Source organism: Canis lupus, chromosome 32 (genome assembly GCF_048164855.1).
Source record: "Canis lupus baileyi chromosome 32, mCanLup2.hap1, whole genome shotgun sequence".
Classification (NCBI taxonomy): domain Eukaryota; kingdom Metazoa; phylum Chordata; class Mammalia; order Carnivora; family Canidae; genus Canis; species Canis lupus.
This window is the reverse complement of record NC_132869.1, coordinates 25,836,408-25,863,382: the sequence shown is the minus strand read 5'-3', so window position 1 is coordinate 25,863,382 and position 26,975 is coordinate 25,836,408. Positions and strand designations below refer to the sequence as shown.

The 26,975-nt window shown below is 35.7% G+C and overlaps 1 protein-coding gene across 15 annotated transcripts in view; it reads right to left on the bottom strand.

Annotated features, from left to right (window-relative positions):
- TCF12 (transcription factor 12) overlaps window positions 1-26,975 on the bottom strand; it is a 373,993-nt gene that overhangs the window by 20,296 nt on the left and 326,722 nt on the right. For 8 of the 15 annotated variants that reach the window (XM_072808763.1, XM_072808761.1, XM_072808764.1 and 5 more), the window contains 7 exons: window positions 26,305-26,444; window positions 25,873-26,017; window positions 25,474-25,538; window positions 16,133-16,211; window positions 8,297-8,370; window positions 7,230-7,301; window positions 6,273-6,479 (listed from right to left, as the gene is read on the bottom strand). In XM_072808763.1, coding sequence (XP_072664864.1) covers window positions 6,273-6,479; window positions 7,230-7,301; window positions 8,297-8,370; window positions 16,133-16,211; window positions 25,474-25,538; window positions 25,873-26,017; window positions 26,305-26,444 — 782 coding nt within the window. The remainder of the gene's footprint in view (window positions 1-6,272; window positions 6,480-7,229; window positions 7,302-8,296; window positions 8,371-16,132; window positions 16,212-25,473; window positions 25,539-25,872; window positions 26,018-26,304; window positions 26,445-26,975) is intronic. The other 7 variants (XM_072808767.1, XM_072808768.1, XM_072808769.1 and 4 more) reach the window with 1 other exon arrangement.

The window sequence follows — 26,975 nt, the reverse complement described above, 5'->3', positions numbered from 1 at the left end:
AATACTAATGATTTATATTAATCAGTATTAATCTACAGACTGATTAAAGGATCTTTATGTTCTGTATGTATTTTGTTTTACCTAAGTTTTAAGCTAGAAACTTGGCAGAATTCATTATGGTTCCTTTTTAATGATATTGCCATAGATGTATAACCTGTATGGTTTTCAAACTTAAAAGTTGCCATTTGGAACAACTTTGAATTTAAAAAATGGTAGCAAATCTCTTAAAAACCACTGTCATGTAGTTTGAATGAGAAAAAAATTAAATTGCCCATTCAGGAAAAAATTGGTTAAAAAAGTAAAATACAGTTAAAAATAAACTCCAATTCATTTGAACCTAGGCACATAATTTCTATAGCATATACACCTATACTAATAAAATTAAAAACTGTCTAAATCTAAGATTAAAAGAATTCCAAATTTGGTATCGTGGCAAAAGTGTTAATTTTGAATAAATATTACTTTGCTTTTTAGTCTTTAATGAGTTAATCCTATTCTCTAACTGCTTTAGGATTTAGAAAAGAAACTTAATTTTTATTTTTAAATTATTACATAAGAAACTTTAAATCCTACAATTTAAGATTATTTATTCTGTTGTCATACAACAACACCACACATCTCCAACCACAGTTTAAATAACAAAAACCCCAAGCAATTAAAAAAAAATTAAGAAATGGTTGGATTAAATTTCCTCAGTACTTATAACAAAGAAATCAATGGATTTCATGGACCTCATGGATACAATTTTATAACATAAATAAAAAACTTTTTAAGATTTGCATCAAGCTTCCATTAATACAAAAAGCTTTAAGATTTTAAAAATTTCATGAGACACACACAGAGAGAGAGAGAGAGGCAGAGACAGAGGCAGAGGGAGAAGGAGCCTGCTTCTGCGTAGAGCCTGATACAGGACTCGATTCCAGGACCCTGGGATCATGACCTGAGCCAAAGGCAGAACACTCCACAATTGAGCCACCTAGGTGCCCTAATGCAAAAAGCTTCTAATATAACTTAGCACGAAGTTAAAATCACTGTTGCAGGAATAACTGAGTACTTTCTATTAAAGATAAAAGTGGTATCATGGAGCTATCTCATTGGGCCTCAGTATTCCAGATATTACAGCCATAAACAGATGTGACATACAATAACTTGGTACTGTTGAGACCTCTTCATAATGCCCAAATGAAATCAACAATTCCTTTTTGATTTTCCACTTAATATCAGTATTTTTTCCTGTCAGCAGTTTACTTCAAGAGTTTATTCTTAGGGGATCCCTGGGTGGCTCAGCGGTTTAGCGCCTGCCTTTGGCCCAGGGCGCGATCCTGGAGTCCAGGGATCGAGTCCCGCGTTGGGCTCCCTGTGTGGAGCCTGCTTTTCCCTCTGCCTGTGTCTCTGCCTCTCTCTCTCTACGTCTATCATGAATAAATAAATAAAATCTTAAAAAAAAAAAAAAGAGTTTATTCTTATACTAAATAAACAGGAGCAAAACTAAAGTCCAATGTTGACATTTAAAAGACTCTAAAAATCCAGATTTTGTGCTTTAACATTTAAACAGTGTCTCAATCATAACCTAGTAAGAGTATCTGACAAAAAGTCGTAAGATTTATATTTTATTTCAGCAAATATGGAGAAATCATCAAAAATACTGAAAGGGAGTATGAAATTAAGTAGATAAAAATGTTAACCCCATTCAAAAATAAGAGCAAATATTAAAACTATGCTAAGCTGGCTACGCTAATTATATTTTAAAAAGTAAAAGTACCCATTTTTTAAATAAAGATTTTATTTATTTATTTGAAATAGTGAGAGTGAGAGAGCAGGGTAGGGAGGGAGAGGGAAAGGGAGAAGCAGATTTCCCACTGAGCAGAGAGCCTGATGCAGGGCTCGATCTCAGGACCCTGGGATCACAACCTGAGTCAAAGGCAGATGCTCCACCAGTAAGCCACCCAAGTGCCCCAAGAATTTTTTTTTTTTTTTGAGATTTTATTTATCTGACACAGAGAGAGAAAGCACAAGCAGGAGGAACAGCAGGCAGAGAGAGAGGGATAAGCAGATTCCCTGCTGAGCAGAGAGCCTGATGCAGGGCCTGATCTCAAGACCTTGGGATCATGACCAGAGCTGAAGGTAGATGCTTAACCAACTGACCCATCTAAGCACCCCAGAATTATCCATTTCTTAGTTACTCTTGTGACATAGTAATCTTTCAAAATATTTAATTTTTGTGTGTATGAGCTAAACTAATGTTCAAAGCTTTCTGTGGTTGAAACCGCATTTAATTCTAAACTTTGAGGCTGGTCAAGTTCAGTTAAAAGTAACAATAGTCAAAATTAAATCTTGATATTGGCTCCAATTAACATATGTTTTTGGCAGTTGGTAGTCTTATCTCCTTGGTGTGAAACATAAAAATCTTTTTCTGGAATAATAAAAAAATACCAGACAATTATTTCATCTACAAGACAAGAGATGAAAAAAAAAAAAAAAAAAAAAACCCAAGACAAGAAGATGGATCTCTCACAAATCAACACTTAGCTATGGATGACTTTTATTGACATAATCTTCCTATGACTGAAAAAAATGTAAAGAAAGTTTAACAGCAACAAAGTTAATTCCCTGACCAAGGGACACTATTTTGATTAACCTATCTATGTAGCCTTATACTATCAGTAATCTTAACAGCATTTTAGGCTGAGAGCTAGGCCATCTGTACCACTTTTATCTTGGCATCAATTCTTATTCTTCTACTTTAAGTGTATCCTGGCTTACCTCAAATATTCCAACTACTTCAACAATACTGCCAAACTAATCACTTAAAAAGAAATAAGCAGACAGTTAAGACTCCAAGAAAAAGAAAAAAAAACTTGCTAACCCTTGTTACCTGACCTGGGAAGCTAATTTATCTTGTAACTCAAAAATTGGCAAGGTCTGGCCTATTGGCCAAATCTGGTCCTGGTTTTTTTTTTTTTTTTATTTTAGATTTTATTTATTTGAGAGAGAGACAGAGGGAAAGAGAGAGAGAGAGAGAGAGCAAGCACAGTGGAGGGAGAAACAGACTCCCCATTGAGCAGGGAGCCCAATGTGGGGCTCAAGCCCAGGACCCTGGGATCATGATCTGAGCTGAAGGCAGACACTTCACGAACTGAGACACCCAGGTGCTCCGGTCCCGGTTTTTTTTTTTTTTTTTTTTTTTACAAATTAAGGAGTTCTCTTTATGTAAATGAAGTTTTATTGTAACAGCTACCCATTGTTTTCATAATGTCTATGGCTGCTTTTATGTTACAATGTTAGAGTTAAGTAGTTGTGACAGAGACCATATAAGCCTGCAAAACTGAAAATATTTACTATCTGGCCTTTTACAGAAGTATGCTGATCCCACTTCTAAATGCTTGGAGAGAAAGCAATCATATTTAAAACCTGCAATTAGGATGGTACCCTACAGTAATGCCCATGAGAATAAAAATTTTATTTGAATGTTCTGTGGAATTCCTGAAGTGATGTTTATTAGAATAATCCTATTCTTTGCAGAAAATAAATGGAATGATGAAAATTACATATTTTAGTGAGAAGCTGACCTTACATATTTTACATGGTAACACAGAATTGCTGATAAACTGGTATTTATGTGGTTATTTCATAATTTTGGCCATGTAACCCCCATTTTTAGGAGCCTTTAAAACAAATACCGATTTATGTTAATGTAGAGGAAAAGTATAAAAACTACCAGAAAGTTAAACAGGGCCAAAAAGGAAAAGTGATTCTAGAATGTAAACTTGTGTCATTTCTTAGTCATCATCAGTTAGAAGACAGAGAGACACGAGAGAAAAATAAAAGCAGAAGATTAATTCTTGGGCAGCCCAGGTGGGTCAGCGGTTTAACGCCGCCTTCAGTCCAGGGCCTGATCCTGGAGACCGGGGATCCAGTCCCACGTTGGGCTCCCTGCATGGAGCCTGCATCTCCCTCTGCCTGTGTCTCTGCCTCTCTCTCTGTTTCTCAAGAATAAATAAATAAAATATTTAAAAAAAAGATTACTTCTTAAAGATGGCTGGCAACAGTTATAATATGTCCCCCCAAATCACATACCTTCCAATAATATGAAAAGAGTGGATTCCACATAGGTGGGTACTGGGCAAATTACTGATGTCCTCAGACATGGGTAAGAGCCACAAGGATAAGAATCTTCCTCAATGGGAGAGTCACTGGCTGACTATGAACTTCATTTCATTCTATCCTTGGATCTTTTTGCTGAAATTGAGAACTGAGGACTCACAGCTAAACTACTCATTTCAGAAGGATGGGAAATGAACAGTGACTCACCTGACAGTTTCAGATTTTTTGGTCAGTTAATAACTTTTACATTTTGAGGGTAAACCTGTCAGAAACATCTGTAGCTCCAGCTCCACTAGTGACTGTATCTGGATGGAGCAGATATAGCAGATGATGTCTGGAAGATTTTCACCAGCTTGATTGCCTCTAAGAAGGCTATGGGAACTGGAGTGAGGATTGCGGTAGACACACTGAGCAGCAGTGTGGGCTTAGCTGTTGCGGCACTCATGCTCCTGCTCAGACTAAGCCAGATGCACCTCACATTGACAAGACTTTTTTCTAGACTATTTTTTTTCCTTTTAAAAGAATATTTCTGGCAGCCTTTTTGTTGATGCTCTGAAGTAGACAGCATATTCCTAGACGACAGAATGGTAGCTACTTTTTTAATTAAAAACTTCAGGGCAACATTTAATGAAGTAATTTTTCCCTCTGCAAATCCTTCTAAAATGCACTACACTTCTACATGACTTTGTAGGACTAGATTTTGAAAAGTCTCTTTCCAACTCACATCCAAAGTTCATAAAAACAACCTCCCCAAGATGTTCCATTTTATACAAATGCTATATTTAATTGGGAGAAGCCAGAGATACATCAAATATTGTACAGGAGCAGTGAGCTATGAACAGGAAAGAATTAAAAGGTGATTAAGAAGTGAGAAATAACTTCAAATTTTGCAGTTCAGACAAACTTGGGATTCATATATATTGATTTTCAAGGCACTCTTCTAAATAAGGATAAGCAGTTATTTCAACAAAACAATTCATTAATTTGACAATCTACATTTATATTTGTAACAGATACTATATTATATACCACTGATATTATTTTATTATTACTAACTGATAATACTCCCTTATATTTCTATGACTTTCATAATTTAAAATGTTTTCACATCTTATTAGCTTTCTGATAACAACACAAACTAATTTAGAAGGCGCTTGCATTTCAAGGTTTTCTGGCATTGAAAAAAAAAATCCAAAACTAGTTGTTAAGATATGTAGGCTATCTAATGTCACCTATGTTGCCAAAAACATTGTACTCGGGAAACTAGGCAGTGATGTTTGATGTTTACTTCAGCTGCTACAAAATGAATATAAATGGCTGTCTGACACATGAATGTGAAAGTGTGGAACCCAACCTATTTTATAAAACACAAGCCTTCAGCATTTGGGACACCTAATTATTTCGATGATAGGTGAATTTTACCCTTGATCACATGGCTTACAGGTAGAAATCTGCTTTGTAGGAGAATATTTCACAGCATGCAATAAATCCTAAAAACAATGCTATAAACATTCAAACACATGGCATCAGTTGAATTGCAGGTTCTAAAGAGCTTCATTCCTTTAAAAAGACAATCTGGATAAAAAATGGTAAGGTAGGACATACAACAAAATTTTTTTTCTCTCTAAAGAATTATGTATTTAAAAAGACGGATTGGATTATTTTATTCTCTTCAGAAATTAATTGAACATTGTTTCCTTTCATTGTCACTTAAATTACAGCTATTCTTAAAACTACCCCATTTTTTTCTTTGTTTGGTAAGAAAGCTTACATTTGGACTAGTACAAATAATTTCACATTCCTTCTGCTTTTGAAGGGTGATTCCAAATTATAATAAACAGCCGTTCTAGACCAGAACCCTTGAAATTCAGGCTTTACTGTTTTTGCTCTTTAGACTTCCTACACACTATTTCAAGGCAAAAACTGTTCTGGTGACACATCTGGAGGAAAAAAACTCTAAGTTTAAGCTAAAATGGTCTTGTAGAAAGTTTTAGCTCTTTGCACATGATCATTAACAGGACTTTAAGGGCCAATGTTCAGCCAATCACTCTGCCTAGTAAGTGTTTTTAAACAAGAAGGACCCTCTCTTCCAAAGATTTCATGAAAAACATTTAAGACTATACTATAGGCTTTAGTGGTTATTACAAAAAAGATGAGCACTATTTTACCATTGAAGCAGATCGACTGCTTGTAACAAGGTTTGATCCACCATAGTTTGAATTGAGGCTTCCAATTGATGCATTATGGGATGGTCCCAATAAACTGTGTATATCACTGTGACCAGCAGGCAAACTAGTAGACGGTCCCACAGCATGGTTCCGCAGCACATGGATAGCATCATCCAGTCTGTCTAAACGATCCTCCATTCGAGATTGCTGTAGGAATTGAAAAAAGACATGGGGTTACTGCTGGTATCTGTTAAATTCATTAAACTGCTATGTTTCCTACTTTGGGTTATATGGAAGACAGCAAGTCAAATGTACTATATCAAGTAGCTTCAAAAGCAACTACCTGCACTACTACCAAGAATCAAAGAAAAGATATTTGTCAACTAAGCAAAATTAACAAAGCTTCAGAAACAAATCACTGCTTCATATAATCTATTTACCAACATACCATGAGGCTATTTCTTTTGGCTTCCTACAAAAGATGAAGGCTAGTCTGCTGTGTCTGATAATTACAGGTGATTAAAAAGATAACCTGGACTTTAATACTGATCTTTGAAATGAGGGCAAACTTGGGGAAGGGTCCTCAAGTCCATCAAGTTTAAGTTGTAATTTTGTTTTAAGCGAATAAGCATACCTATCTTAAATGATTAACACATCCAAATATGTTCTTTCACAAAACTGAGGAAATGATATTGTCTGTGGATACACACATGCCCCATACACAAACATATTAGAATTTTAAAAATCAAAAGCACATGCCAGTAGAGCTCTTTTAAAAAGAATCATTCTCAATAACATAAAAGAACAAAAATCTATTCTTACATACTCTACAAAAACGAAAATGGTCACTGATTTTAAAAGACTTTGGAGTCTGTACAGACTTGAAGATTTTAAATGGATAATAGGAAGTATAAGTAATTGAAACACAAAAAAGGCACCATCTAAAAGAAATAGTACCTCACAGACATCCTTTAAGAAGGACATTGCATCTTGCAAATGCTCGTGAAGTTGCTGCTCAACTCGATTTTTCTGGCAAAGTCAAGACAGAACAGGAGGCAAAGCACAGGTTAAGATTAACTCCAAAAGAGATGAGGAAATAGCTGATGTGCATGTCAGCATAACATGTTAGTAAAGTTAACGCGGAGACCTGCAAGATCTACTTGTATTAAGGTATGAGAAGGCTGGGATTTAACAGCGAAGTTACAAGGTTAGCATCTAAATAGCACACATTGCTTATATTTGTTTGCAAAATATGAGAGAAGAAGACTTTCCTTTCAACTATTCTGTTAGTCACAGAAAAAGAACTTTTCTATTTGTAACCTGGAATTACTGAATGATATATGACTTAGCATTCCATCAAGTCATCCTTATTATTTTTTTATAATACTTTGTAATTCTGTGGTAAGCAATGAAAAGCCACAGTAGTTTACATTCTATTGCAAATTATTCGCCCTCAATACCCAGACAGGCTCTTTTATTCTGCTGCCTTATTCATTTTGTTAAATAACATTTTTGCTTATACAATTAACACGATACATTTTTTAAAAAAGAAAACATGAGAAGTAACACTTTTCATGACAAATATAATTGATATTATATTTTAAACTTTTAATGGACATGTAATAAATTATATACAGAATAGACACATAAGAAAGAGTAAAATATACCATTTTCCACTGCTGGACTAATTTTCTTGCTTTTACTTGATCTCTGGGCCTTTTTGTTTGTTTCCTCTTTTATGTAAACATAACAATATAGAAGAATTAAACTCTAGATTTATCAAAGAAGCAAAAATCCCATAACTCTATTTTAACACCAGCTGTCCAGAAGCCTGATGTCCCAAAGAACAGATGGCAAAAGGCACACCCAATGTGTCTTATATTGTTAAACTAAATCAGGCCATTTGTTAGCAAAGAATTTGTGTGTAATGCTATCCTACTGTTTTTTTTACTCAAGATTTACTGAAAAAATGTACTCTGCACTGTCAGATAAAAGTGACCTGTTTATTTCTAAGAGGTTCTTACCAGGGAGTGGAGTGAGTTTTCATAACTTGGGGATGAAGGAGCTTGCCCTCCAGGTCTGGGCCACTGACTGGTACCTGTTAAAACAAAACATGAAAAGCACATATACATAACCTTGGTTAAATCGATGATCTTGATAATGTTCTGAAACAAAGGGTAAAGGTGCTCTGTAGTTGTACATAAACTTATGTAAGCATTTTTGTTCAGCCTTCAGCATAGTATTGCCTACTTATAAGCCCAACACATTAGAAAAAAATCTTTTTCATTATTCATACAACAGTATTAGGAGTTTAAAAAAAAGACAAGACTATACTTTAAAAATAACTATTTAAAAAAAAATAAAAAAAAATAAAAATAACTATTTTTTAAAAATTTGTATTAGTTGGGATGCCTGGGTGGCTCAGTGGTTGAGCCTCTGAGCCTCTTCCCTCAGCTGAGGGAGTGATCCCAGTCCCAGAATTGAGTCCCACATCCAGCTCTCTGTGGGGGCTTGCTTCTCCCTCTGCCTGTGTCTCTGCCTCTCTCTGTGTATCTCTCATGAATAAATAAACAAAATCTTAAAAAAAAAACCTGTATTAGTTTTATTAACTACTTCTGTTATATTTTGTAACAAAAAAAAGCAGAAACAGATCCATAAATACAGAGAACAAATTGGTGGTTGGCAGAGGGGAGGGGCGCAGGAGGAAGGGAAAAGTGAGCGAAGAAGTGGGAGTTATAAACTTGCAGTTATGGAATGAATAAGTCATGGGATGAAAGGTACAGCATAGGGAATATAGTCAGTGGTACTGTAATAGTGTTATATGGTGACAGATGGTAGCCACACTTGCGGTGAGCATATGATAACATATAGAGCTGTCAAACCAGTATGCTGTATACCTGAAATTAATGTAACACTGTCAACTATGCTTCAAAAAACCAAAACCAAAACAACAAAAACTTTTATGGTTTGCATGTTCTTCAGACTTTGTCCAAAAGCACACATTATCTTGAGACGATGTACTTAAAATATACATAACTTAAAATTCTGTTCCTCCCCCCATGGCTTTACATAGTGTTCATGACAATGTTAATAATGACTGTTAATATTCACCGGATTCTCTAGATCATAATTTACTTAACCATCACTATTCCTTCACTATTGGATGTTTTGGCTGCTTTCAGTAGGCTATTATGAATCGTATCTAAATATTTCCATATTGTGAGTGGTAAACATTGTTATTTTCTTTTTGGGAACATGTCTTGAGGATAAATAGCATTTATTTGCAGGCATGGAGCCCAACATGGGGCTTGAACTCAAGATTAAGACCTGAGTTGAAATCAAAGTCAGATGCTTAACTGACTGAGCAACCCAGGTGCCCCAAGGATAAATAGCATTTCTGAATTAAAAGGTATAAACATATTTATGATCCTTAATTCACAAAGCCAAATTACTGTCTAAAGTGTCCTGCTACTTGTGCCATTAAGTTATACACAAATGCACCAATTTCAAATGACTGCAAATGCATTTATCTATTAAACATTTTCCCAGCATAATTTATACCAACACATATTATTTAATTTGGAAAGTATCAGTTTGAGAACTGTTAAAGGTTGTTTGCCCTTCAACTTGCAACATAATAATAGAAAGAAAAAAGAAGTTCAGAGTAGAAAAAATAAAAAGGAAAAAAACTAAAAAAAAAAAAAAAAAAAAAAAGGAAGGATTAACTCGATGTGTTGGAGAGAATGTAATGTAGTGTTTAAATGGTCTTGTCAAGGTAGCTTTAAAAAAAAAAAGACAACATACTTGATCAAAAATCTTATTTCATGACTGTGCATTTAGAAATAAATTACTTACAGAAAATAATGAAAACCATCCAAAAAAATACGTGTTATTGCTCTTAATAAAAGCTTCAGGGACAGGCAGCCCAGGTGGCTTGGCGGTTTGGCGCCGCCTTCGGCCCAGGGTATGATCCTGGAGACCCAAGATCGAGTCCCATGTCGGGCTCCCTGCATGCAGCCTGCTTCTCCCTCTGCCTGTGTCTGTGCCCCCGCCCTCTTCTGTGTCTCATGAATAAATGAATAAAATCTTAAAAAAAAAAGGTTCAGGGACAACCTGAGTTTTATTAGAAATCCAAAACTGGAGAACTTAAAGGTTTATTTAATTTGTCTCATTTACTGCTAACTGAAGTTTTAGCATTCACCAAATAATGTTGTAGATTATTTGCTACATTCAGAAAACATTGATAAACTTATCACAAACTTATATTATGTCATAACTATTATAGTTCACTTTCACTGAATAAACGGGTAATTCTATTCCCGTCAAACATATATATTTTGCAGGTTAAAAAGTTGGAAAGATTCTTAACCTGATTATCTCTCTCAATTATATGCATGTGATTGCATATAATTTGTGATTATATAAAAAATTTTTGTGATTATATAGAAAATATTTGAATACTAAAACTGTAAGAAAAATGTTAATGTACTTCATCAGATAATTTTTTTTTACTCGTAAGCAAATTACATATCTTGAGGACTATTACAAAGTTTCCTGCTAGACACACAAAGGTAATCCTAATTCAACTACATAAATCATGGACAATCTAAAATTGTGCAAGGAAACAGAAGCTTGTGAACTAACTTATTTAACAAGCAGTATTTAGCAACCAGAGAAATCCAGTAACTGACTACATGAAGAATTCATATAAACAGCATTTCTATTTAGCCTGTACCTCACCACTGATTTTACTGCACTGGTACTTTCCAAGCACAGATGTTGAATTATGAATTTTCTGTGGATAAGAGGTTAATTACAATTCATTTTGAAAAAGACCCCAAATTACTTTGAATGTAGCTTCTTTTAAATGTTTACAATATTTTATTTTTAGACATTTTGTTTCATCTTTTCTATTTCCCTTTGGTGATCAGCCTGTAATAGGACTCTAATCATAAAATTATTTAATCTGTATAGGATATTAATACAAATTTTCTGTTTAAACACCACAGGATTGTTAGTGTGCATCTGGTTGGCAACAGAGGCAATTTCTGTGGTTCTTCAACTAGTTTAGTGTTGAGGAATGAAATGTGCAGAGTTACTTAGATAAGAAATCACTCACAATCGTTATTTTTTTTACACTGATGCGAAGAAATCATATTAAAGTGTATATGCAAAATGGAATTCATTAAACTGGAAAAATACAAATACACTCAAACCTGTTTTGTTTTTATTATGGGACTGGCCTGCCTTAGTGTGACATACTTGGTTAAAACAGAATACTAACGTGCTTAAATCACTGATAACTGTTCGAACTTCATAGCAATGAATGCCAAGTTATATAGTTCATGGACAGAGCTCCTTGAACCCCAGTTAGTCCTTTCAAAAAATTCATGTTATTAGTCACAAAAGGGATGACTGGATAGTTTAGAAGAAGTCAATCCCAGAGCTGATGCTGGCATCTCTATCTCTAGCTTGTCATCATCAACTGTAGCATTATTACACACATATGGAAGAGAATAGGGGATTTCCTACCTTCTTTCTCTGTCACTTGATATCTGGAGTAGACTCACTACTGGATATCTGGATATCTACTCACTTGGGGCTTATCCTTCCTTCTATTATATAAGCACAACCTTGCAACTGTTTTTGTAGCTAACAATTTCTGTAACTGCCTGGGCCTTTTAGGGATCACCCCAAAAAGGACTGTAATAAACTTACCTGCTCTTAAAATTTAATGACCATTTCCCAATAATAAGCTAGCTAGGTGATTAGGAGAATTGAATTATTTGGCTAGAAAATATGGACAGGCTTTCTTTCATCACTAAATTCAAAATTAACCTAGTGTTTCTGATCTGGTCTTACTCTGAATGGAATTTAGAGTTAACTGGTTAATAAATTTAAAGACTAGATACCAACACTTTGAATGGCTGAAAGAAATTCTTAGAATCATTTATCATGCATTTTCTTATTTTGTTAGTTGCCTCCCTTTGTAATCTCACTTTATTTTTTTTAAAGATTTATTTATTTATTTATTTATTTATTTATTTATTTATTTATTTATTTATTTATGATAGAGAGAGAGAGAGAGAGAGAGAGAGAGAGACAGAGACACAGGAGGAGGGAGAAGCAGGCTCCATGCCGGGAGCCTGACATGGGACTCGATCCCAGGACTCCAGGATCGCGCTCTGGGCCAAAGGCAGGTGCCAAACTGTTGAGCCACCCAGGGATCCCATAATCTCACTTTAAACTCAAACTTGCATGAGATCTTGGAAAAAAGTTGGATAATCCTTAATGTAGCACTGAGCGCTCTGCTTTCCATAATTTGGCTCTTGCCAACCTTTCCATCTTAGTGTTTCACATGTCCATTCGTGGAGAGTTCATAATCATTCAATCCCATGACTCCAGATGAAGAAGTCATGTGCTTTCTTGCATCTGGATCTTTGTTACACTCTTCCTTTGGACCCAGGAAAGCTCTTTCTCCTTTTTAAGTCCTGTTCTCTTCATGAAGTTTATTCCAACCACTCTAGCTTAAGAGTGAATTCTGACGGTTGTATTTTTATGTGTTTATCTTTTATTTTCTCAGCTAAATTGAAAATCTCCTGAAGTCAGATAAATGCCTAACACCAAACACACTGACAGATGATAAAAATAACTATCTCATTGATTAAACTAGCCAAAACTAAGGAATCTTTTCTTCCCTCTCTTCTCTTCCTCCCTCTTTATTTCTATTGTACATGTTCTCAAGATTGCTACTGAGTATTGCAGTTATTAAACCTTTGTTTATTTATATTCCAAGAGTTAGAAAGGCAAAACATGGTTTTGCTTGTCTGCTTCCCAAGTTCCTTTAGTAAACACACCCTCTTAAATACTTGTGTCCTTTCCCAAATGGACATAGTCATCTCTCTTCCACCTTGCTGCTAGAGCGCTGATTTTGTTCAGAAGGGGGTGGGGTATCTATCTTTTCCTGGTATGAACCAGAAAAGAGTAACTCTATTCTTAGCTCTTGGGTAAATCCTGATGTCTAAGATAAACATGGTGGGTTCCATTTTTGTTATGAGCAGGTATGTTAGGGTCCCAGTGCTGGCCAATGACTCATGAGGGCCAATCTGCTGAAAAGGCTTCTGAAAAAGATTCTTACAATACAAGGCAAAGATGGCCCTTTTTCTTCTAATGAACATGGTTATGTCCACATATGGTATCTTGAATAGCTGAACTTGCCACCACCAGGGTGAGGAAGAACTGCAAAGTAGTAGAGCAGGAGCTCTGACATACTGGTACCCAGGAATTTGCCCTGCTATGGGCTTCTTGTACAAGATAAGCAAGCCCCTTATTATTTAAGCTAGTCAAGACAAGAGATTTTCTTCCTTTTAGCCTAATTCATCCCGACTGATACATGATAACTATCTCAGAAGTGCCTCATAAGCACACTCTAGGTAGAAATAGATGTTCTTGGCCTGAAAAGTTCCTAAGGAAAATAAGTGGAATTTAAACAGGAATGATGGTTGCCTTAGAAGCTGCCTATGTGGCTCTTCACTTGTGTCTGACTGATACTCAGGCATAGAGAAGAGGACAAACGTAGAAAGCACACAGTGGGTAGATTTTTTTTACTCTAGATAACAGGCTACTACCATAAAAGGTACCAAACAATTTCCACGTATTATAATGGAAACTCTGGTTTGCTCCATCTTTTTCATGTGAATAATTTATCACATTATGCTTTCCTTTTTCCTTCTCCCTTTACCTTTCTGCCAATTTAGGGTGTGTGCATATGTCTGTGTGGGGACAGGAAGGAAAATACTAGATACAGGAGATGGGAGAGAAGTGCAACTGCATAAAATCAGTCTTTGATGTGCTGTTTCAGTAGGAATAAAGAAAGAAAGAATTTTTCTTTGAATATGACTGCCGAATTGAATAAGAAGCCTATTAATACCTTCATTAAACACTTCAATAGACCATAGATTTTCATTAATCAGCTGAATCAAAGAGAAAAAAGGGTATCACTCATTAAACATCAAATAAAGATGGAGGAGGAATGTGAGATTTTACTTTGGACCATTATTTTTTGAAAAATGTCTAAGTCTTCCTATTCTCCATTTTAGTGATGTCCCCTCATAAATTCTAAACTCCTCTGCTGCCTGACTTCCCATTCAGTATTAATAAAAACCAAAGGGCAGCCTGGGTGGCTCGGTGGTTTGGTGCTGCCTTCGGCCCAAGGTGTGGTTCTGGAGACCCGGGATTGAGTCCCGCTTTGGGCCTTTTGCATGGAGCCTGCTTCTCCCTCTGACTGTGCCTGTGCCTCTCTCACTCTGTGTGTCTCTCATGAATAAATAAATAAAATCTTTAAAAAAACAAAAAACAAAACAAAAACCAAAGGACACTTTTACAGCTCACTGGGCAGAGGTGAGAAGGTGGGAACACATAGTAAGAACCAATATACTCATCTCTGAGAAAGAGGTAAACAGGCTGTGGCAAAAATGCCACTGATAATTTCAGTAAAACTGTGCCAGAGGGGTGAGTAGGGTTAAAGTTACATCATTCTTCCTGTAATTTCAGCTCTCTGTTAAATAACAACTTTAAGTCAATGGGTCTTTCATAGTCCTGTCTATGCGGGGAACAGCTGTTCAACTTTTACTAGACAGCTGAAGCCACGGTGTCTGAGAAAGTGGCAGAACCCACTAAGAGCTGAAAGCAGCTGCCAGCAGTTCATCATCTCCACACTGGAATGCTTCTTAGCAGTCACAAAGCTAATACACAAAGCACAGGTGATAGCCAGGGCCTTGATATATCAGAAACCCTCAATAAAGCAAAAAGGTTTAACAACAACAACAACAATAACAAAGCCACATGGACTTAATGACATGATCAGAAAAAGAATCATTTCTGAGGTCAAATTCTGGAGGAACAGGACAATTTTTACCCAATTGCCTAATGTCTTTCCCTTAGAACTAATACATTTCTTCTTTAGCATATTTTTTCCTCTGGACACTGCTAAAAAAATATGCTTTAAAATTATAGCTTAATGAATATTAAGCATTTTCCTATAGTTTTATTTATTCCTAATATTAAAAAATTTCTATTTTGAATAATAACAATTGTATTTCAACAAATTTATACTGTAGGATAGTATCAAATGTGGAAAGAAACAGGAAAAAGTAAAACAAATCTGAACCACTTATCTAATTAAAAAATTTCTATTTTGAATAATAACAATTGTATTTCAACAAATTTATACCGTAGGATAGTATCAAATGTGGAAAGAAACAGGAAAAAGTAAAACAAATCTGAACCACTTATCTAACTCTACTAACAATATTTATCCACATTCGTAAAGACTTCTTTTTCTTAGCAAAAAACCCTACATTATTCCTAATGTATGTGTGTGTATATGCATACATACATACACACATATATATGAAATAACAACTTAGTGGACCTAAAAATAAAGACAAACTAGCAGAAAGTTATTCATCTCTGAGTCTTACACGTGGTACATAGCAGAGAACAAGGAAGAAAGAAGTTAGATATACTTCTAAATAGGTTATTTTGATTATTTTCTATGCTACCTTACCAAAAATCTTGATATATCTACTCTATTTTGCTTTCATCACAACTGTCTAGCCTTATTTTTATCTTAATAACTGCTCCTAAAATTTATACTAAATTAAGAATTGGAAAAGAATAATTCAAAACTAGCAAATATTTAAATATTCTCCAAAATAAGTAAGAGGAAGGCTCTGTTTACAAGTTTTCTCAAAACTCAGATAATTTTTTCAAGATTTTATTGGACAATAAACAAAGTTCAAAATTTTCAAAGCAGCCCCACCCATGTTTTTAAGTCAACAGATAAAACAGAAGCCTACCTGTGAGAGGTGAGGGTGATCCAACTGGTGTTGATGGATTTGATGGAAAACTACTGCTGGTATGGTCAGGAGAATAAATCTAACCAGAAAACAAAATATACATGTATCAATATGTGACAACAAAAAATATAAATCCATCTGTATGGAGTTATTTTTATAATCTAAGTTGCCACTCATAAAACTCAGAGCGAAAAACCGGTTTCATCAATTTAGGACTATTACATTAGGCTATGTATAGTTTTATTTATTTTTTTAAAGATTTTATCTATTTATTCATGAGAGACACAGAGGGGGCGAGAGAGGTAGAAACACAGGCAGAGGGAGAAGCAGGCTCCATGCAGGGAGCCCGATGTGGGACTCCATCCTGGGTCTTCAGGATCATGCCCTAGGCCAAAGTCAGGCGCTAAACCGCTGAACCACCCAGGAATCCCAAGGCTATGTATAGTTTTCAAACTAGTATTAAAAAGTATTTAGGAGCACCTGGGTGATTCAGTTGGTTAAGTGTCTGCCTTTGGCTCTGATCATGATCCTGGGATCCTGGGATCAAGCCCCACATTGGGCTCCCTGCACAGTGGGGAGTCTGCTTATCCCTCTGTCCCTGTTTGTTTTTTCTCTCAAAATAAATCAATAAAATCTTAAAAAAAAAAAAAGGTATCATATATTCCAGGGGTGCTTACCTGGCTCAGTGAGTATAGCATGTGACTCTCATGAGTTTGAGCCTCACGTTGGACACAGAGACTACTTAAAAAAAAAAAACCATATGTATTCTAATAATGAGAGGGAAAATAGATCATATTTGTTTATCACTGTAGCTGAAAATTACTTACATTTCTGTTAGAAAAAGAGAATGACTGTAGAATTCACACGTCTAATAAACAATCTTTCTTAAATATATCATCCAAATAAGTGATATCCATTAAAAAAATAATTATCTCCAGAAACTATTATCTTTTGATAAGTCTTACCGTTTAAAAGCCAAAGAAAATAATTTTTTTTTTTGAAAATAATTTTTTGAAGTAGTTATCCCCTCTCATTTAAAAAGCTCTCAGTCTGATCAATTACATTTTTGCCAAATGATGTATCATATAAAACTGAACTTGTGGTGATGTCTGGGTGGCTCAGTGGTTGGGTGTCTGCCTTTGGCTCAGGGTGTGACCCCGAGGTTCTGGAATCGAGTCCCACATTGGGCTCCTGGCATGAAGCCTGTTTCTCCTCTCTCTGTGTATGTCTCTGCCTCTCTCTGTGTCTCTCATGAATAAGTAAATAAAATATGTAAACAAAAACAAAAACAAAAAAAGAAAAACTGAACCTGTGTCCAAAGGGTTTATTTTGTCACCCTTGAGGAAGAAACCCTAAAAGTCTCTCAGATAACATTCCCAAAATGATTTGTTGATTTTACCTCCTAAGAGGTCCATTTCTTTCTTTCTTTCATTCATTCATTCATTCATTCATTCATTGAGAGAAAACACAGGGGAGGTGGCAGGAACTGAGGAGGAGGGGCAGAGGGAGTGAAGGATCTTAGGTAGGCTCCATGTTCAGCACAGAGCCACACATGGGCTCAACATGGACTTGATGTCACTACCCTGTGATCATGAGCTGAGCTGAAATCAAGAGTTAGATGCTTAACCCACTGAGCCACCCAGGCACCACTAAGAGAACCATTTAAAAAAAGTATAAGATCTAGATGCATAAATTTTGGTATTTTGGCTGAAAATTTTGTTGAAATTTTTTGTATTTATTTCATATTGCTAAAACATTGTGACAGACAATAGTGACAAGTTTACCCAATTAACCATTAAATATTTTAAAGGTCTCTTTAAGTACTAAGAGTTCCTAGGAAGTTTTCTCTAGGACAATTCTATTTTTATAATGAGCATAATAAACCATCCTCACATCTCAGTACTTAACTTAGGGCAGAACAATTCAACTTATGTGGATGAACTGTGGTCAAACATTTTAAAAAGGAAAACTACTTGTGGGTGAAAGGAGTCATCCGATAAAAATACCCTTGCTCTGAATAAGCTTAGAGCTCTAACGAATTTAAAGAGACCCAAATTATGGCCAAGAAGGGGGTCTCAGCATTGGTTTTAAAGACAACATAATATGCTGAAAAAGCCAGATATTGGGACAGGCTTATTTAAAACAGAATTCCACAAATCATAATCATTAAACACAACAGCTTCTATTTTTTTAAAAAGAAGCAAGCACTGATTGAATTGCAACCAGCCAGAAAGCCTATTTTCCTTTGACTATGAAGGGATATACTATACCTACCTCAAAGAAAATAACACCAATTTGTATAATGTTACTAAATTCTAATTGTAAATGCCTTTAATCACCAACTCTCTCCAAACAGCCAGATCTAGAAATTGTATATTCAAGTTAAAAAGCCATTTTGGAAAAGCAAAACTATGGAGACTTCAAAAGATATTACGGAAGGACTTAGTAACAGGGAGGGTAGCATGTTGTATTAAGATCAATACTGTTGGTCTTAAAGTTGTTACCTTTTAAAAAATCAGGATGCACATATGAAAATTAGCTAAAGGTCACAGTTTGGTTCTTAGTGGGCTGCATACAGAAAATGATTTAAACCATAAACATATCCCTTTACTTTCATAAATCACTATTTCTCACATTCAAGATTCAAATAATCATAATTTTTAGGAACTGATATTAACTTTTATGCAATATGTCTTAACTATAATATTGGTAAGGCAGGGAGGAGTTGATAACATTGAGGGTGAGAAAAGTTTCAGGTTCATGCAAAACTTCTGATTACCATCAAGTAGACCCAACTCACTGAAAAGATTAATAGCATGATAGCAGTGGAGAAACAGCATTGCATCTCCAACACACCGTCCTGGTTTCGTTGTGTTTCTTCATAGTGTTTATAATGATCCTTCACTGCTTAAACTTGTTTACTTGTTTTATTACTGTCTCTTACCTTTTCCCCCAATAAAATGTATGCTCCAGAAGAGCTAGGATTTTGTTTCATTCAGACAGAATCTGAATTATACAGTATTTGCAGGAGCTTCAGATTCTACAACAGTGCTGGTAAATATATACTTGTTGAAGGAATGAATATTATCCTTGTGAGAAGTTACTATTTGAGTATTTCTTTTAAATCACTGGATCTAATTAATTATGTAGGCTCTGTCGCTCTTTCATGCTGCCAGTTTCTTTTTTTAAAAATTTATTAGAGCATTTGATGTTTTTTTAAAAAATGATTTTATTTATTTATTCATGGGAGAGAGACAGACAGACAGACAGAGGGAGAAGCAGGCTCCATGTAGGAGCCTGACGTGGGACTAGATCCCGGGTCTCCAGGATCATGCCCTGGGCTGAAGGCGGCACTAAACCGCTGAACCACCCAGGCTGCCCATCATGCTGCCAATTTCTTAATGTAGGTTTCCCTCAGAGCTCTAGTCTCAGTTTTCTTTTCTATTTACCTGTGTTTTATCCCTCAGTAATGGAACTTTTGAAAGTATCAACTATGACATCTCTATGAATGACTACTAAGTTGACAGTTCTTTTTTTTTTTTTTAAGTTGACATTTCTATCCTCATACTGGTTGCTGGACCTCTCTGTCTGGACATACTCTTTCATTTCAAGCTCAATGTGTCAAGCCAAACTTTGCATTACTGCTCCAAGCTTCCTACTCCTCCCTTCATCACTCTTCTGTTTCCTCTACTTCAGTACCAGCATTCTCATGGCCACCAAATCCACTCTCTCCCCGCTACCAGCCCCCTCCACCCTTCCCACCACAGACTCCAATACCTGCAATTCTCTTGTTTCTGAGATAGGAACATATCCTTCTCACCGCTGTGACACTACTTTAGACCTTTATTAGAACTATGGATGGATTACTTAAGTCTTTACATTTCTAGTTACTCCCTGCTCCTTCACGCCATACATAATTGCCTGAGTTATTGTCCCTAACCAGTTTTAAACAGTCAAATCTGACATATTGTTTCCTGCTGCCTACTAAACAGAATGACATTTGACGTCTTTCATAATCTGTCACAGAAATATCTTTTTACCTTATAACCTACTTATAACCTTATGTATCCTATAATCCAAACAAAACATATATATTTTTTTCATTTTCTGAATATGGCTTCTCCTTTCAAAACGTCTATTTCTTAATTTCTCCCTGATGGAATTCTACACCAGATGACAGTCCAGATCAAATGTCACCTCCCCACTTATACTCATCTTCACCTCCTTTATACTTAGAATAACTATACTTTTCCTGAGTCTTTTACTTTACAGTATGCTGTACGTTTTCATTTTTTGTATACTTGTCATATCATCTCTCCTTGACTGTAAGCTCTCTGAAAGCAGAAACCATGTAATGTTTTACACGGAATCCATCATTGCCTATCACTGCCTTATATAAGTAGGTGCTGAATATTTAAAAAAAAATTGGAAGTAAAATGCACTTGAAATTTGCTATACTTTTTGATAAAAATCAAGACTCAGTAAATGGTATTTTTCTTAATATTTATGTAATGGAGTTCAGTAACAGAAATACCAAAGGGGGCTAAAAGATCCTGTTATAAAGCTGAATTCACTTATAAATCAGTTTTATGGTATAAGTTTTGAGAATAATGATATGGTGATGTTCCATTATTTCTGAGAATTAGTGTAGATGTATTAAGCAGTCCATATTGTTCGGCAGGCATGGGTTTTTGAAGGTATAAGTAGACTACCAAGACAATCAATTGTGGGCTTTAAAAAATCATTATAAAAACACATATCAAATATAAAATGTATCAAGTATAAAAATATATAATTTTCATTTTTTTTCTTTCTTTTTTTTTATTTAAATTTTTTATTTATTTATGATAGTCACACACACACAGAGAGAGAGAGGCAGAGGGAGAAGCAGGCTCCATGCACCGGGAGCCTGATGTGGGACTCGATCCCAGGTCTCCAGGATCACGCCCTGGGCCAAAGGCAGGCACTAAACCGCAGCACCACCCAGGGTTCCCTCATTTTTTTTTTTCAAAAGCAGCTTCTCCAATTGTATAATAAAAGGCATTTTCTCCACTCACCCATCACACTGTCTAGTTCTCCTTTTCCCTAAATTAAAGTGATGACAAACAAATTGTTATTAATACCTTTCCCTGAACTGACAGCCTGGCAAAGTACAGGACTTTTTCTTGTACCTTCTACTTTCATAGAGTGGATATGTGGAGAGGAGGAGCAACGCTACATTAAAAAAACAAAACAAAACAGGATAATACAGCCTTTTAGATCACAGATTATTTCATTAAAGTTCACCTCTGTATGTTTATTCTATCACCAAACCACATACAAATTATACTTGTTCTATAGAAATTGTTACCTTAAGAAATTCTAAAATTAGACTTTGACAAAGAACATTCTAAATCAGGATTTTATTACTTTTTATACTTTCTGACCTTAAAGAACTCCTACACTGATGTTTGAAAAAAAAAAAGAAAAGTCAGTCACTTTAAAAATGGTGATGGGAGTGATTTAGAATGTAAAGCATAAACACAAAGTAAGAACTCATTCTGCATGCAGTCCATGGTCCTCATACTGTTAAATGACCAATGATGAATAACTCCCAATACCTTCTGCCAGGCTTAAACGGTAATATGCCTCATTTTACTGCAACAAATGAGGCTCCTCCTCCTATCAGTCATGGTCCATTCCAATCAGCAGGGTGCCAATAAGCCAGAAGCTAATGAAAAGGGCCTCAGACAAAAAAGAAACAATGGAGGGCTCCCAAGCCCAACCTTGGAACTGTGAGCCCAATTTTTTAAACACTACAGTGCACATTTCAGTTAATCTTTATTATGCTAATGTTATTGAGTCTAAGGAACAAAGAAACTTATTTCATGAATTACTTTTAAACGTCAACTTCCCTGAATTTTCTTTTCTTTTGTCAGAGACTACTGACCATTTAACTATCCAGATTAACACACACACACACACACACACACACACACACACGCACGCGTGTGCATGCACACACACACACTCTCTCACTCTCCCTCTTTTTCTCTTTGCTCGGAGGTAGAAATCAAAACATAAATTATCACAAAGAAGTCTGATATAATCAACAAAGTTAAACAGTCCTCTTGTTTGATCTCCTCTAAATTAAAGACCAAGTGTTTTGATATGGTATTAGGCACTGAAATAAACCAGATGTTTCTTCCTCTACATAACTCTCCATGGGCACAATCTTAAAGGGTTATTGTCTGGCAAATGTTCAGGGAAACACATTAGAAATGGCACGAATACCCAGATTTTCCTTTCCTTCTATCTACCCTAGTTTATTATCTAAACTAATGCATAATCCACAGGGCTTTGGGAACTTTGTGTAAATACTTTCATGTACAATTCTCTTTCTAGCTATCCTGAGATTAAGACCACAATTATCCCGGCTTAAACCTAAAATAAAGGAACCTTTGCAAATGCATTATCTGGCCTTACATGTTTAATCACAGTATTCTGTGTGCTCTTTAATACCTAAACTAAAGAACAAAGGTTGTACCCTGTGATGTTTCACACATGAAAGACCTTCTAAGACATGTATCAGACGACTGGGGAGCTAGAAATAACTACGAATGACAACAGCATAGTGTTTTTTCCATCTAAAAGTAGATGCTTTATTAAAAATGTCATATTCTAAAGAACTTAAAATTTCAAAGTATTTATGGTCACCATTTCCAAAGATCCATAATACCTAACATAAAATTCTGATATGCATGTTAGATTCTCAAATGTAATCCTCAGAAAATTCCTTCTCCTCATCTCTTCTAATCCTTCCTACTCCCCATGTAATGTTTTTGTTTTTCAGTACGTTCTGTGAGCACTAAAGTAAATGTAAGTCTGTAATGGAAGTTAGAGAAAGAATGTACTTTGGGGAGGTGTCTGGCGGGGAGGGGGCAGCAGATGGGTTGAAGGAAGGGATTTCAAGTGTGCAGACTATGGCATGCAGTGATGGAGCAGATGGAATGCATCACCATCAGCTATGACAGAAATGATTTATGGAATGACCTGGCTGCTCCTGCCTAGTAACAACATAGGATGACAGAGCTGAGTTTCTATGACAACCAAAGCCCACCCACTAACTAGATTAAACATTCTTGCCTGGCTTCCACTCATAGAGAATTTGGATGTTTTTTTCCCCCCTAATGCCAACTGGTTTGGCTAGTATGCTGGTCATAATATGGGAAAAAAGTCAGCTAGAAGAAGGGGAACTGAAAGGGAGCTTGAAGGACAACCACTGAGAGAACATTACGTATTCTTCCCTGCCTACCTGCCAAGGTTTCTTTACAGAAGTTTTCCTTGCATAAAATAAACAAAAGACCTATGAGGAAAAAAAAGCCCCCAAAATGTAGGTTGTATTTTTTAAAGTTGACTAGAATTCAAAGTTCAATGTTATCTGTCCTCCTACATGTGAAATACCTGCTACCAGATTCTTTCAGAATCCACAGAAAATATGGCAAGCCAATCAAATTCTTGGGAGGCCCTGAGATTTAATATTGTAGAAAAACTTTATTTCTAAGCAGATAGTTTTCATCAGGTGGGAATAAATCCAGAAAAAGCAGGACCATTTCCTTTAATCCTTATCAACACCTTGTGAAACTGCAGTCACTGTAGCATTTCTCTTTCTGGAGTAACAGTAGTGAAAAAGACAGTTGGATCCAGGTTCTTACCTAATATATATGGGCTTTATCCTTCCTAGCTTGGTGATCCCTAGGACAAACTACTTAATCTTTCTGAGCTGAAGTTATTTAACCTTTTAAACTTTAGTTCCTCATCTGTAATGTGAGGATAATAATACCAACCTCACAGGGTTTTCTTGAGGATTAAATGAAACAAAGCATGTAAATGCTTAGTATAATGCCTAGTACCCAGTAAACATTCAAATTATAGCTGATATTTTTGTGAGCTTTGTTCTTATCTTCACTATTTTTGTCATATGATGCAAGACTGAATTTGACAACCATTTACTGAGCTCCATTTTTTGTGAGGTGCTCCACTATGTGGTCGTTGAGTTTGCCTTGGCTTCATTACTCAAGAAACTTGTACTGGGATGCAGAGAAAGGTTTATTTACAGAAACTATATACAAAGAGGTTTATCTCCTTCTTAAATGTTCAATGGCTGCTTCCTCTACTCACATATTAAGTGGTCTGCCTTCCCCAGGAATAACAGTAAATGTGTCTGATAGAGTTAACTGCACTTTATAGAAAATGTAAGACAACTCTGTGAGAATTCTGAGAGGCATACCATTCAAGGAGAAACAAAAAAAACAAAAGAAAGAAAAAGCCTAAGGAGAAATTCAGAAAGTACAAGGCAGAAATGCCTCTCTTAAATAATTAGATTTGGAGTCTTTGTGAATTACTGGTAAATGCTCTCCCAAAAGAATTCCAAAAGAAGGGATTTCAGTTTTATTTAATTTATTTTATTTTTTTTAAGGTTTTATTTATTTATTCATGAGAGACAGAGAGAGAGAGAGAGAGAGAGAGAGAGGCAGGCAGAGACACAGGCAGAGGGAGAAGCAGGCTCCATGCAGGGAGCCCTATGTGGGACTTGATCCCCGGGCCTCAGGATCACGCCCTGGGCCAAAGGCAGGCACTAAACCACTGGGCCACCGGGGCTGCCCAGAGATTTCAGTTTTAATGTTTTAAGGATCAGCTATTAAAACAATCATTGCTTTGTCATTAATGTCCTGATGTGATATAAATTAGCTGCTCAAGAAAATACTATGGGATTCCTTCAAATCAGTTTTACTCATGTTAGCATGTGTTCTTCAATGAATCTGGCTTTTTTGGGGAAGACTCTCCTATTTCTTGAATCAGTTGCAGATGATTATTTTTCCTTTTAAAAAATATGCAAAATACTTTCTTCCTTGGAAAAATTTCCTATGAACACACTTTCTTCTGTGGACCAAAAGAATAACTGAGTTGTCTTTCTTGGTTCCATCCGACTTACATGGGCAATTCACTAAGTGTTTATTTAAAACCAATACATAAATTTAACAATCTCAGTAATTTTTGCTTTCGATCTAAAAATTCACAAATTTCTCTTCTATCTACATCTGTTTCATTAAATCAAAGACGTATTTAAATTGAATTTAGAAGGACAGGGTCTTGTGGGAGTGGGGTGAGAAGGTGTTCTCCTGATTTATTTTTAAGGGCAGCAAGAATCAATACAAACCGAGAAGAGTTCTAAATGAGATATGAAGTTGATTGTGTTGTAACTACACCCTTTAACTATGGCATGTACTGTCAACAAAATATAGCCACTGCACTCAGTACCATAAAATTCATTTAGCAGAATAGGTAAAATCAATACTCACAGATGCCAAAGCCTTTCCAAGTGCATCACCTGTCTGTGAGCTTCCAGCAGCAGTCCCTCTGGTTCCTGGATATTTCAGGTAGAAAACAAATGAAGAATTTTAGCAGGTAGGCATGCCTTTTTTTTTTTTTTTTGCATTCTGCCATGATTTCAAGAGTGCTCTCTACCATTATTTCACACACTGTCACGATAAATCAGCACATATTGTGTATGTGTTACACTTAAGTTAAAGATGAGTTCCTTACCAGTTTCTACATTAATGAAAATTAAATAGTTTTTCTTCCTTTCTTTCTCATTTTAAAACTTAAAACTAAAAAGCATATTGAAAGATGTGGGGTCGGTTTTCATTTAAATCCCCAAAGTAGGTTTTAGGGAGTTTTGCCAACCCAAAACAGCTCACCTAGAATGCTATCTGATCCATTGATGGGAGGAGTGTGTGAGGCAGCAACATAAGGCGAACTGCTGGTACTGCCACGATGGAAGCTAGACATTGGTGGGAGACTCGTGTTTATGTCTGTTGGTGAAACTGAGTGTGGAGGATAGCTCTAGAGAAAGAGGGAAAGAAACATGATCTATTAAATACATTTTCTGAATAATATGCACATATAACTGGACAACTATTATACAGGTCAAAGAGAACATTACAAGTTAGCAGCTGGAAGAGCACTGCTATTGTCATTTACTTTTGAAAAAGGCATACTAAATATAGTGAGCCTAGAAGTATTTCAAATGTTAGAAGTTTTGGCAGAATCAATTCTTACACTTGTAATCCAAAGAGAAACACAAACGAAGACAAAGTATTGCTGCACCCTAGTCACATGTTACAGCCTACCAAGCGGTCGTGTGAATGAAGGCTGCCGTAACTACTGGATTGAGACATGTGGGAAGCAGAGGTCCCCAGAATTCCACCAAAACCAGGCTGGCTCATCCCATTTGATGAACTCCAAAGGTCAGAAGAATTGTGGGTCCCATCTAAGACGAAAAGAGAAATACAAAATTTTTCTTAGCTAAAATTTTTTCTTTTATTTTGATGCTGTAAGAATTCAAAAAGACAACCTCCAGATACTTCTTCCCTCTCTTTCCCAATCCAGTCTTCTATCTTAGTTTTTTTCCCTCCAAACTGTGTAATTACTATTTAAAAGAAGGGAAGAAAGCTTTATAATTAGAGTGGGGAAAAAAGTAAACCAAACTGCAGTAGGCAGGTTGTCATAAAAATCCTCAAAAGATCTAAATTAATATCAAAGAGGATAATAAAAATCTCAAATTTGAGGATAGGTTGGATTTAATTTTGGTTGAATAGTATAACCACAAATATACCAAAAAATTCTTTATAATAAGCAATGTACATTATATCAAATATTATGAAACTGTGGAATAAAGAAGTTTCTCTGATAGAAAACATAAGTAATTGATAATGACTACCTTATAGTGTGAAATGTGTTAGTAATGACTTCACTCATGAGTGTAAAGTCCAAGAAGCGTTTATGTAGTGATTTACTGCTT